Genomic DNA, 13,956 nt, shown 5'->3' with positions numbered 1-13,956 from the left:
TATACTTGGCCAATTTTTGTCATTGAAAAATTGTTCAATTCATCAACATGAATCAAAACAAAACAAAACACGATTGTCGTTTTTTTTTTAAATGTAAACTAATAAATTACGAATTACGTGAACTCTACTTTTATCGTTTTAAAAATGTACGACTTCCAATTGAATGTATAAAACCTGTACGCTATCTCTTGATGTGAACTTTCAATTGATCCTCTTGTTGTTTATTATATGCTTTATTAATATTTTCGCGCAGCTGACACGAGTGGGATTGCAGGACTGCGGATTCTATTACTGCTCGGCCAGCAACATTCTTGGAACAGACAAGGGTTACACTGAACTTCGTTGCATTGGTATGTAAAGTGTGACTGTAACCGAAATCTATATTCAAAATTTATTATATCCTTAATTATCAAAATCATCATGTTATAGCTTTTCTGTTATATGTGGCGCTGTAAATGCGACTTTACCAAGATTATGGGTTATTTAGGTGGTGTCTTAAGTGCACTTTTAAGGCAAGTCGACTTAATTGAAAAAGGTTTTCGAACAATGCCACAGAGTATCCCACAAAATTGTTTCAAACTTTTTTTTTTGTATAATTAAATATTAAATAGTATATTATTAAATAATGACTATATATTGCCCCTCGGTCTTTATACTGTCATTCAGCCATACAACGTTTTATACAACCAGCAAACACCTATATATAATTATATATTATCCTCGCAATATGCAACTAACAGTGTTACAATGTTTAGATTTGCCGCAAACACCTCAAGACGTCGAAATACTTCAAGTCAGCAGTTATGACGTCACGGTGAAATGGCGACTCGAACCTCACATTCCGAACGGTGAGCAATTCTACTGCTCCGTCGCGAAAGTAAACGATACGGGCCAACCGAAAGTGATGGCAGGCGATATGACGTCATGTCATGTTACGTCACTGAATGAAAGCACAGCGTACAGGTTGCGAGTGTTTGGTGTCAACTCGGCAGGAAAGGGGAACTATGCTGAATCAAAATTCTCCACTAACAGTAAGATGACCCTTAAAGTCGATAAAATCATTTTAAGCCTTTTTTATTTCAAGAAATCACTTGCATAATATACGTAAATTATAGATTCGCAAATAAAATTGCAATTGAATACATTGAAAGTTGTGCAAACCGCAAATCAAAATATTTCTTTATGCAATTAATTTTGTTGTTAACATATGGCACGGTTTAAATATTAGTATATTTACAAGCTAAAAACTATCATTTTTTTATTGCAACAATAAAAAGTCTGGTATACCTACCGGACCTTTCTATCCAAAGAGAAACAAACCGTGCAAACTTTAAGTTCGAACACAATCCAAATATACCATAGTATACGTATTCTGAACTGCCCTACAGCGAAAATTATACACTTGTGATGGAAAGTATTTGGTAAAATACAAAAACAATTCCTGGTCAATTGTGTACAAAGATTTTTATTCCGTTCAGGCAATCCTCACCGCGAAAAGCAAAGTCCTTCGCCAACCTTACCCCAAACCAGCCCCAGGCCCCGGTCAACGACCCCCACCACAACCCAGGCCACAGCAGCGAGATCCACCTTCGCCAAACTCGCCCCGACAATGGGGGTAACTGACGTCACATACAACGTCACAGGAGGCTGGGTGACGTGGCGAATCGACGCCTCGCTAGAGAACGCGCTGACGTTATGGAATTCGAGCTTGTTACGTCAATGCGTGAAAGTGGAAGCGAAACGCGAGAATAGGTAAAGCACACCACGCTAAAGTGAACCACGCATTTCTTGCCTTTAAAAAGCCTTACGTTTGTGACATTTTACTAATAGTTCGATACTCATTACAGTCGCAAATAGTCTACTTGCAATTTTTTGGGAAATAAGGACGCACCCAAACCGTAAACTGCTTAGGAGTGTTTTACACAACTCGTAGGATTATAAGCAATAACTCAACTAAAAATAGGAAAAACGCAATATAGCAAGCAAATTTTTTTAGGTGCATAATTTTGGATGAATAGCTCAATTTTGTTTAAAAAAATACTTAAACAAAACCCTCATTTCAACCCAAATTATTTGTCCGAAAATACTTAAGTTAAGTCAATTGAAAACAGTGACTTAAGTCAAGTCTTTGACTTAAGTTGTTACAGCACTGCTATGTATGATGATATAAACATTTCTAAATAAATAAGTCAGTTTATAAAAGAAACGGTTTAAATTTTGTTTTTTTTGTGCAATACAGTCAAAAAAAGTCTCACAAAATTATCCTGTTGTTTGCACGGTATTGATCCTCCACCTGATAACCTGACAATTTTTTGCGTGTTATTTGCAGTAGCAACTGGCGCCTCGTGGCCTGGTGCGTCGCAGTTTGGGCCGAGGCCTGTCGCGTCCGCCAACCACCATCCGCCCAACCCTGGATGGTGCGAGTCTACCTCTGCTGGGGCTTCAACACGGGATGCGGAAAGGCCATCACCGCCGACACTGTTGGACAACTGGGTACGTGTTTAGTCTACACATTACACAGGCCTTTAAGTTACGCTGCCTTGGATAATATTGGTGGTTCAAGTAGAGGGACTTTCAAAGATCCATCCTGTCAGCTTTCCCACGGTTTTGGTGATCAGGAGGATCTATACTAAGATTGGCTCACATTGATAAGGCATCAGATGTATTTTCATCTCAGTTTTCTAACTGTGTGATCCGATTTATTGAATTTGGCTTGTTAATAACGCCACGTGGGATCCTGCGAGTCTTTCCAGGTTACCTGGCAGAACTCTATGATTATGACGGGGTGTTGCAAAGCAACCCAACTTTAAAATATGTTGCGTCCTCAAAAACAATCCATAAGAATACACACTTGTTATAGGCGTAAACCAGGGGTTTTGACCCCGTTGAGAATGGGACAATGTAATGTGTTACCGCCGAAGGTTATTTATAACTGCATAAAATGTTGGACAATAGGAACTATGAGGCATAGCCAAAGGGTATACTTACGTTCCCGAAGCAAGCAATGGCTGTGTCAGCATTGCAGTGTGTGCTTTAGGCATCAGCGTTTGTCTAGTTTGGTGCGCTAGAACGATTTACCAAAACCGACGGCCTGTGTGTGTTTAACTGAAGCTGGCGAGAACAGCACTCCACCAACCCCACAAAACGACGACGAGGTCGCCGACCCCCAATTTCCTGCTCTCGCAATTGCTGGCGCCCTCCTCGCCGTGACGTCAGTGCTCATTGTCTACGTCATCACTTACGTGCATCTCAGGAATCGACGGCGGAACATGGGTTCGTGTATGTTTTTTTATTGGGCGTTGGTGTTTGTGATGCACTTCAACCCTGCTCTGCTATAACACTGTAAAACGTGTGACCGCATTAGGTTGTTTTACAGAGCTTTTAAGGAAAATCGGCAATGAGTTATGATTATATTCCGCGTTTACTTACAACCTTAGACCATTAGCTGAAAACTACTTAGCTATTTGTTGTAAGGGCAGGGAAATTAAAACAGCTGCGAGAGGTAAGCTGTTAGGTAACACGTTATCGTTAACACGCCGTTAACGTATATTTGTAAAGGACCTGCAAGCGTACAGTGAGTGCAACGGTATATTTATTAATCTCGGCGCCGGCTTGACAAAGCTTATGTGGCCCATTACGACAGTCGCATGCGTCAAAGCATACATTTGTGCAACGTAGGCCGATTTTCGGCGCTGCATTGCCTGTCGTTCGGAGGTCAAACATTAACCAGCGGTGACCAGTATGCACAAGCAAACCACACAATGCACGGCCGTTTTGTTTGGTCTTGTTGATTGCTCTCCTATGTGTCACTATAAATTTCGGTGCTTGTTGAAGGACTTCTTATGGTTGCATCCTGTTTACTGAATAACCTGTATTTTACCAAATTAACCGTCATTACGAGCTTCTTTGCCAAGAAAAACATAAGACACAACCTCAGCATTTCCAAAAGTATTAACATCGGCGCAATATCTTCGACGAAACAGTTACAGAAAATAACATACTTTTCGCGGTGTTAAGTCTAAATACTTCCTATCGCATAAAGCCCTAAATACCACCAACTTTAGCAAAACGTTTCCTATTGAATAAAGCAAGTTTCCAATTGTGGAATTATAGGGACGCTATAAGGAAACTTGGGCAGGCTGACATTACCGAACGAAACACCACTATGATGCTATTTACTGTATATCTTAAGTCTCATACTGTGTTTGGATTCATCTAATAAAAGCCTAGAAAACGTTAACTTCAGTTACGTTACGTTGTCGGTGTCTTTCGGTAATGTCGGCTTGCCCTTGTTGTACAGGCGTGTATGGACGGGCGCGCGAAAGAGTCAATCCGTCGGTTCGGAGTCGGATGTTACAGGACGACACTGTTGGAAGACAAGCGAGGGCCTTTCAAGCCAGCATCGATTGCTTAAGGTAAGATCTTATATAGTATTTTTTTGGCGTTCATATTAATGCTAGAGTTGTAAGACGATGTTTATTGTCGAACCCGTGAAACATTTTTTTCCAATTAAGTTAAGTTAATTAATTTCGAAGTCTTGTTGTCTGTTTATCGAGAAACATGCGTTTACAATGGTAGTGACTAGCTGCTACTTGCATAACCTTATCACACTGTTTTCTTCGTGGAACAATATTTGTTTCCAGTGTAGTTTATATCTAAAACAATGACAGAGTATAGATTTTAGTTTTAATTTAAATAGCGTGAAAAGATAAAGCATTTACAGTAACAGTAATTACCAATATAAAATGTAAAAGCGGTTTAGTTGCATCGCAAACCTAAAAAAATTATAAAACTATAAGCTTGTGAAATAGAGATACGATTACGGTACAGATTAAGCATGTCAAATATTCCAGGATTTTTTTTTTTATAGATAAGTGTATTTTCAGTTGTGATGCAGAGTTAGCATAAGCGAAATATACCCAGTACACAAAAACATTTATAGATCAGTGGCTTATTCAAATGTTAGATTTTGCCGAAGTCTAGAACTAAGGTGTGCTGTCGTTCTCCTATAGATCGTGATTAAATCTTGCGCAACATTATGTACCTCTATGAAAAATGCAATAGCTTTTACCTTTCTTGCAGACTCGGACAACTGCGCCCCCCAGCGGTGGCGCGCAAGAGCTACAGCCTTCCGGGCCATGCCTCTCGAAGATGGAACGCGATCTAAATTCCAACACACTGCATATTTATTTTACAATTGATGTCGTGGGCAAATTTCTTTTGATCATAAACGCCCTCTGTGGACAACGTAAGGTATTTCGACAGAGGCAGAATTATGGCTCGTTTGGGCCGGCTGTTTGCTTATCGTGCAAGGATTATGTTGCGCTTTTTTGAGAATTGAGCTTGCCTAAAAATGCTATAAATCGATAAAGCGTCGGAAGTGTTGACTTTTGCCAAGTAACAATGTCGTAAATATGTGTGCACAGTGTGAGATTAGCGTTGGTTGGATACTTGGCAAGAGCAAATGTGGTGACCTACTTTACAAAAGCAATGCAATTCAAACGCATTCATTTCACTAACATAAAGTCTTAATCTATGTATATAGTTATTAGCGTGTACTTTGTATTTGTCTCTTCTTCTTAAACTGTCATTTTTAATAAACTTTTATACACCACTGTATAAATTCGCGTGTTGAATTTACTTATAAAGTGTTCAAATAGCGTTTTTTACGGATTGCTAAAAACAAAGGTGCTAGAAACCATATAATCATTCACAAACAATCATATAATGTGTAACCATCACGCAAAACACGGTTGACAAATCAATAATTTATTTCGCCTGAAATGACAACGCAAAAAAACGTTGCGCCCAACTCAATATCCTACTAGAGGCCCTTATTATGCAACGTTGGTTTGTCTACCACACCCTGTACATCGACTTATCCGTTTGATCCAAGAGTCAACCGTGATTCCTTTGCGCCCATCTCATGATCTCGGCGAACAAATATTGGCGAGAGAAGTGCTTGCCAGCTAGTTTTTCCAGCTGCTATAAAAGCGGGTCCTAAGCATAAAGCAAATACTGCTCTTCAATTGCTTTGTGTCTTAAACCGGCTTATCTCTCACTTTTTAGAAAACTTTAAGAAAGGATCCATTTTTTGAATTGCAACCCCTTTTCTATTTGACATAATTGTGGTAAAAGTTCTCGACTTGTTTAGATAACGAACAAAGCGTATCTTTTAAGAAAGAACGTACACGGTTGACTGTTGCATTGACATTTGTCGATTTTTTTAAAATAAATTGTGTATTTTTAAATGCAGTTAAAATATTTTATAGCTATAATAAATTTATACAAAATCTCCTGTCCACCCACAAGATTTCGATCCAATCAGTTATTCTACATTATATTCGGGCACAATTCGCACGTTCCACTCGAGCGAGTAAATAAAATTGTGTAAACATTTTTTCTGTGAGCTGAAGTGAATTAAATGGAGCGATTATATTTCGTTAACCCAGATTACCTTTTAAGAAAAAGAACTAAATCTTTAGAACTCTATAGTCTGTTTCTTAATGAGGCCCTTAATTTTAACAATACTTTGCATCAAAAAGTAAAGGTAACGGAATATTTTAAAAGTAAACACATTGCGTTTAATAAAATACCAAACACAGCAAAGCATGAGTAGAATAACCCTGGCTAGTGGCGGAATCAGGGGTGGCACGTGGCAATGCCCCTCATAACACTGGATTTTTTTTACTATTTCACCTACATCAATAAACAAAAATGTCCCTACATCAATGCCAAAAAGCCTAATTTAAAAAAATCGTTTTAGCCCAAAGGCGTTATTTTTTGTTGTCAAGTTAAACGATTTAAAGAGTTTTTCGCTTTGTGCGATTCGGTAGCATCTTTATAATGAAGCTTTTGTATTGAACTAACACATCTCTAACGTTTAAACTTTACAAATTAAACCAACAGTTTGGTTTTCGTAAGGTTACTTATTCATGACGTCACGGTAAGATGTTACTTTGTGGCGTCACGTCTGAAAAAAACACCGATGGCTCCCCCAAACAAAAATCCTGGATTCGCGCCAAAACAAAAGTTGCTCAAGAGTATAGTGAAAGAAAGCAACAGATAGTGAAGGGACGCGCCTTATTAAGCGTTCATGTAAACTGACCAATAACTGTAGTACGGCGAGTATCGCACGGTGTCGAACATCTCCACGCCACAGTTGAAGAGTCGCTCGACATTCCGGCCCGCAGCTTGACTTCTTTATGGAAACGTCGCGCCAAGGCCCTTTCGAGAAGGTTCGAGTGCACCCTCGGCGAATCAGCAAAGCACGTCGCTTTAGGGCCCTTTAACCCGATTCCGCTTTGATTTTCTGTTTTGTTGCTGTCATGCTGGGTTCATTGTGAGCGGGATTTACGCGCGCAAAAGCAAAGCGGAGAGCGGCTCGCATGTGGCCGGTGGTTTTTGTTATCGCGCCGTATATTTTTATGTTTTCTTTTTATTGATTTTGGGAGTAGGCGCGTTGGAAATGTAGGAACTGACAAGGTCCGCCGTTTCGTTTTGTCACAAATGCCCGCCTGCTTGTTAAGGCATGTTTAAGGTTGAACGTCCCACGATCACTGTGCCTTGCCTTGAGAAATCGAAAAGTTTTGTGGAATATGTGCTGGTTAACACGAATACGCCATTTGAGCAATTTTAGTTGAACCACTAGTCAGCTGGAACTTTAAAACCGACAAAGTATGTGTGAAAAGCATATTTAAATTACTAAGCAGTTTTTAGGCTGTTTATTGGTTGTGTAGTCAGTCGAACGAAATATTCGTAATGCACACAATAACATTTGTTTCGAAAGAAAATTAGTTGAGTTAACAAAAATTCTTAACCGAGATCGACAGCAAAACAATACAAAGGAAATTTAAGAGTACAGTGTTCCAACAAAGAATAGCAGACAAAAAAGGGTCGGCATGAAGCGCGCATTGTTGCAATTAGGGGAAATACTTAACGAAGTCTTATTCAGTATGCCAAATCATTTGTGCATGATGCCAGTTACACCAATATTGATTTAACGATTACGTCTTCTGCAAATGTTTTAACGTTTTTGTCAATTAAGTCATTAATGATTGGTTCACATGTCTTAGATGTGTTGACCGATGCGCTATCTCCATGTTATATAAGGTATTACGCATGTAAACACGTGTCCTAAATACCAATGCTTATGCGCAAACAATAATTGTTCAACGCACATATGCAGAGTGACGAGTTTCGACAAACTGTCTTGCTAATCGATGTGCTATAATAGTTATTAAAGCAACATCTTCTAGTTCAACGTTTCGTCCGACATTCACATCAAACCCATAGCAATAAATAAAATACCAATAAACAGCCTTTTTGACAGCGGTGGTCTTTAAATTTGCGAAGGTGATCTAATTACGTCGCTGACAACTTCTGTCGGCCGCTTTGTAAGGTCAAAAGTCAAATCTCCAAAGGTTATTTTTGTGCTAGGAAATAGGCAAAGGCAACAAATCGATTTGACCGAAATTGCATGTCCAATAAAAATCACTTTCGATTACCGCTTAATGGAAAAAGACTTCGTAAGACCTAATTTAGGACACTGAGTCCGGGTTCTAAATGCTTTTGTGGTAAAACAGAAGATCTTAAATACTTTTGATCTTCTTGTTTTTCCTTGTTATTTAATTTATGCGCGTGTTTTTACTTTATTTTGTATTTTTTACTTTTGATAAGGTTCTAAAATATTTTCAAAATATATATCTGATTTTATTTTAACTTTGGAGCGATATAGGCCAATGCCGTCAATTAGTTTAGCACCATCAATGAAAAAATACATTTGTTCGCATTAGTCATGTTGAGTAAACAAATTGCCTTTTTGTGAAGCAAATTATTCGGTCAAAATGTTCCTTTGATTAAATGATAAATTACTGAAATGCTATTTGCAAAGGTTGAGAATTGTGGCCTAAGATTTAACATCACCCCTTCTATAGATTGAGTATAAAAAACACAATTTTGTGTCTTAAAAAAAATTTAAACTTTCAGTTCGGCAATTTCTCCATCATCCAATATCGCAGAACATGTTAACCATTGTCTGAAGCGCCTACCGAATAGATATATTAATTTTCATTACGCATTAGATATATTAATTTTCATTACGCACTGCGGCCGTCGGCGTAAACACAAGGTCTCTTGTACTGTTTGTATTCCACCGCCACAAGACTCTTGAGCAAACAGCGCCTGCTATAAGTACCCGTCGAACCGAAAAGGAATCATTCTCGGAGGTACCGGCCCTGCGCACCTGTCATTGGAATATCTAAGACAGCATTGCTACTATTTAGGACTGTTGGGGTTGGGGTGGTAGATTACCTTCCTCCGTCTTAAGTTTTACATGCACTGGCCTTAAAATATTTAAATCATACCTACCCCTAGATAATTTTGACTACAGTTCGCAACAAACACCACAGCTTTTATGAAATATTTTCCATGATTCCCGCGTGACAAACTTACGATTGAAATAATACCATCAACTCTACATGCTGCGCAACCCTTAAAACTTTTTCTTAGAGGTCCGCGGACCCCAATTTGAAAACCATCTAAATGTTGCAATATACCCGGTAAATAAATCTATCGAGTACTGTAGCGCAATTTTGAAATGTCGAATTTCGATGAACACCATACAGTATCCGCACAAAACTAATCTCGCATAAAATATGTTGAGCATCTAGTGTCTGTCATTCCCATAAATTTGTTTTTGTGCAGAACTAAATCAACCTTAGGACTTATAAATTGCTTTGTGTTTGTAGTGCGACGCCGTTCAGATGAAGAAGCCCCATTGAGGTACGATTTTCACCAATTATCTTGTTCAAACGTTAAACTAATTGCCTTTTAATCATATTTCTTACAGCTTCTAAAGGCTTTTATTAAAATTTATTTTTTAATATGCACCGCTAATCAAAATATTTATACTAAAAAATATGTAATTTTCTTCAATATTACTCACTTAGTTCTATTAAGAAAAATTTATTTAATGCATTTTTATTCAATTTAAAAAATGAGATTTAGAGATGAGTAGATTTTTCCTCCTCTTACACATAAACAAATGACATGAACTTTTTTATTTTTTTAATGTTATACTTACTGTTAATGCCCAACTTTTATTTTAGATTTTGTTTCGTTGCAGGGCTAAAGACATAAAAGTATTGTTCGGATATGAAAATCCCGCTCTGGTGGAAGACGAACAAGACCCTTTTTCAGGTAAAATAAATTGAGTTCAATATAAAATATAATTAAGCGATAACGACTTACAAGTTGACTAATAAAAGACTGGCATTGGTGTGGGTTTAACTATCTCATAAGTCGACTATAGTTAAAGAATGAATTGTTGCTATTTTTAGTTAATAAGCCTAAGGCCATTATAGGTGTTACGCCATCGTGACGAATGCAATTGGATCGTCGAAAAGCCCACGCAGCCTGTTAGTTTTTTGGTATTTACCCAAAGAACGTGCGCGTGCGTCACCCAATCAATACGAGTGTTTGTTCGTTGCAACAGAAAACGCTAACTTACTTACTGAACTGTCGACATCATGTTAATCAGACAACTGGTGAAAAAATAATGGGTAAAACATAACTTCAATTATGCCCCATTCACATGATCCCGTCGCAATACTCGGTTAACTGACGCTCCTAAAATGACACATAACTGGGAAAAAACGCCACGTTTTTATCTTTTTATAACACCAATTTGCTTTTTTTAACACTTAAAATCATTTGTTGTACTTTCAGAAGTAGGCTATATTTGAGAAAGCGGATAAATTTTAAAGAATGTTTCGATCAATAAAACAAGGTAAAACACTATACACATGTATAACATCTTGTACCTTGTTTTTGCCAAACTTAACCAGCTTAAAAAAACAGTTTCCCCTACAAAACATCTATTTCCTGTCCATTCTGAGGTTGTGCTATGACATACACCAAATTTTTCCAAACTTGGGAGTTTCAAACCTGCAGACGGTCACCCGAACTTTTAGACGTCGCAATTAGACTTTTAAATTTTTTAAATAGTATTTTTTCTGGCTTTCGATTTGTCTAAAAAAACAGAATCCCTGTCTGCTTTGCATTGCTTTAGAAACGCATGCCAATGCTTGCATGAAAATTCTAGGTAAACCGAAGGATTTCGGTAAACGTTTTTAAACAAGTGTACGTTTATAAAGATGTTAGGTGCACATCTACCAGTAACAAAATTACACTAAAGAAGGGCATCAAACGAAGCTTATCGCTTTTAAAGTTTTAACTCAGGTTGAGCGTGTATTTCGCTGTTTCCTAAGCCGGGAGGTTTGGGCCTAAGAATACTGCTTGTGTTGTTGAAAGTGGCGGTCGCCAAAACAGACTTTCGTGACTTCACGAAAACGGCGGATACGAAGTTACTCCTGTTTCTCAGTTAAACGGCGACGGCCAGCTATACGCTATAGATATCAATAGGAGTGCGTTTCCATCGAAATACCATCTCGGAATTGTCAAAGACCCCTATAACATTGCAGGTCCCTTTTGCGTGCAATGCAATTGGCCTATCGCATACCGACAATACCATCTGAAATCAGTATAAAGACGATTTTGGTCGTCTCTACGATTTCTGGCTTTTTCAACACCCTTCCACACCGCCGCCAGTATTTAACAACAAAGTTCTGAGAAGTTTGGCTACCAACGGGTTAGCAACAGAACAGGAATTGACAGATCTTGAATTTGAGCAGCTTCGGCCAGCTCAACGTGTATTTTACGACCGCCGTGAAAGCTTTGAAGAAGTAACGTCGTAAATTTTAGGCAACCTCGAATAAAAAAAACAGGCTCGGTTCTCTAAAGCCGAGCGGTTGCATAGGCTTCGGAGTGTTGGGAGAGAGCAAACATACGGTATCGAGTTCCTTGGTAGATTTCGTGTCGCAAACTTTTCCGTTGTGTACTTAGGCGGTCGGTTACTTTATAATTACAGGAGAGTAATAATTAACCTGGACGATATAACTCTCCACAGGCTACTTGTTGGTGAAACTTTATGCAGCAGACAGTTATAGTCGTGTTGTACTTAGCGAGAAACGGTGCCCAACATATTTTTAATTGTACGTCTTACTGCAGATGAATTGTGAGTTTAGAGAGAAACCAAAGCAACAGGTATATAAGCCGTCAATAAAAAAAGTCGCAATAGTATTGGAATTTTAGATGCACGAACTTGTTTGGGTCTCGTTGAGGTTATCTGGATTTGATAGAGTTGTATCATTCAATTAAACTTTTGACCTGTTTTGAAACAGTGCTAGCTAAATGATGGTTTTGTTGTGCGATTAAAATACGTTTTGGAAATTAAAAAAAGTTGTTGAATCTAACTTGTTATTTAGCATTTCGTAACCTGTAATGTGAATTGTCGCGCACGCGCCAATACAAAGACTGTATTCGTTTAGTTTTAAAAGCCAAGTGTTTAACTTCTTAGGAATGGATATGTCAGCTTGAATAGTTTTGCCCGCAAGCTAAAGGCCGGTGATACTTGTTTTTTAGTTAAGTTTACAATGATTTATTTACCAATTATTAAAGTTTCTGTGCAAAAAATAATCGAAATATTCAAAAACGCTCGGATTTGGTTATTTAACATAATAGTTTAACTATAATAAAGACAGATTATAACACAATACCAAAGAGTTTATATTCGATATAATGTTGCCAAGTGGGCCTAATACGACCCAATGTACGTAATCGTGTAGGCCTATTTTCACTAACTAAGATTATTATACGATGTATTAGCCATATTGCCACGGTTTTCGAAAATTTACAGCTGTCGGGAAAAATCAATTCACATAGTCAGGCACCTCACAAAAATTGCATGTTCACATTTATCACAGAAAAGCCTTCTCTTTGATAGACGTTGCACCACAATGCAACACCCTGTGATTTCTGTGATTTCTATATGGTGTCAAAAACGTTTGAGTTTTAACTAAGTTAAACCAGCCTACCTGTGTAAATACAAACAGTATACTTTTGCCGGTAACTTGTTTTTTGTGCTTATAGGCTTACAGCATCTTAGTATTGTTCACTTTAGGCAGGGCTTGTGTTTTCCTAGCTAACATTCAACGCCACTTTGGCACGCCCTGTATACAGAACTCATAAATAACATTTTATTTTATGACTCATTGGTTCATGACTAAGGTGTAAAGTTACCGTAGGAAAGTTATAAAAGTTGGGACGACGTTTATGATATATCGAAATTATGAAATGCTCTATTAAACGCAAGAAAATATGGTTGTAAGCGTGCGTTGGATGCAATTTGTAGAATTATTTACTTACAAATATATCAGTCCAGTTTATTTGTAAAGAAATGTGGTCGGTATAACGAATTCAACAACAAATTCAAAACGACATAAAAACAGAATTAAGTTATTCCTTTAAAACAAAATCAATGGGTTTTAAAAGGCGTCTTTATAGTGCCATCTATCTATACTTCAAAAAGTGCGGTCTGCTTTTTGGTGGGCGTTATATAATACGAAAGTTAGTTTGGATTGAGAGTCGTTTGCAAAAAGCATCCCCTTGATAAATTGCAATCGTTACGCAATCACACCTTAGGACAACACGCGCAGCGGGGGTTTGCATACTCGTCGCCTCATTCATCAAACATCCTATTGGCTTTGCAGTCAATTAAACTGTAGCTGAATGCACAAAACGGCGTTTCGGCTCTTTACAAAAAGCGGGAGTCGAATGCGCCTTTGAAGAGCCTTAAGTTATAAAGTCGTGCACAAGTCCGTCATCCCAAAGTCTTTCGGCGCCCAACGTTTATTCACCGCACACTGCAAACTGCCTCGCTCATGAAGCTATTGTTCCACGACAATAGAGAGCCTATATTGCTCCCAATAACAAACAAATGTACGCAGGGACGCTCTACAAAGTCCGATTTTTGAAAGTAGTCAAAAACCTGGATTCGTCAATTCATTGCAATGTCTAACCTCAATTTAACGTATATATTATAACGAGAAAACTGAA

At 38.1% G+C, this 13,956-nt stretch overlaps 1 protein-coding gene across 1 annotated transcript in view; it reads left to right on the top strand.

Moving 5' to 3' along the window:
• The window catches only part of LOC146167508 (uncharacterized), a 55,201-nt gene that overhangs the window by 21,964 nt on the left and 19,281 nt on the right, over nt 1-13,956 (top strand). The window contains 9 exon segments of the mRNA XM_083385882.1: nt 254-350; nt 756-1,031; nt 1,479-1,752; nt 2,330-2,493; nt 3,112-3,273; nt 4,301-4,415; nt 9,706-9,783; nt 10,127-10,200; nt 11,626-11,634. Of these exon segments, the coding sequence (XP_083242008.1) occupies nt 254-350; nt 756-1,031; nt 1,479-1,752; nt 2,330-2,493; nt 3,112-3,273; nt 4,301-4,415; nt 9,706-9,783; nt 10,127-10,200; nt 11,626-11,634 (1,249 nt within the window).

The sequence above is a fragment of the Ascidiella aspersa genome, chromosome 1 (genome assembly GCF_963924565.1).
Source record: "Ascidiella aspersa chromosome 1, kaAscAspe10.2, whole genome shotgun sequence".
Lineage (NCBI taxonomy): Eukaryota > Metazoa > Chordata > Ascidiacea > Phlebobranchia > Ascidiidae > Ascidiella > Ascidiella aspersa.
The sequence above is the reverse complement of the archived record's forward strand: the minus strand, read 5'-3'. Positions and strand labels throughout refer to the sequence as shown.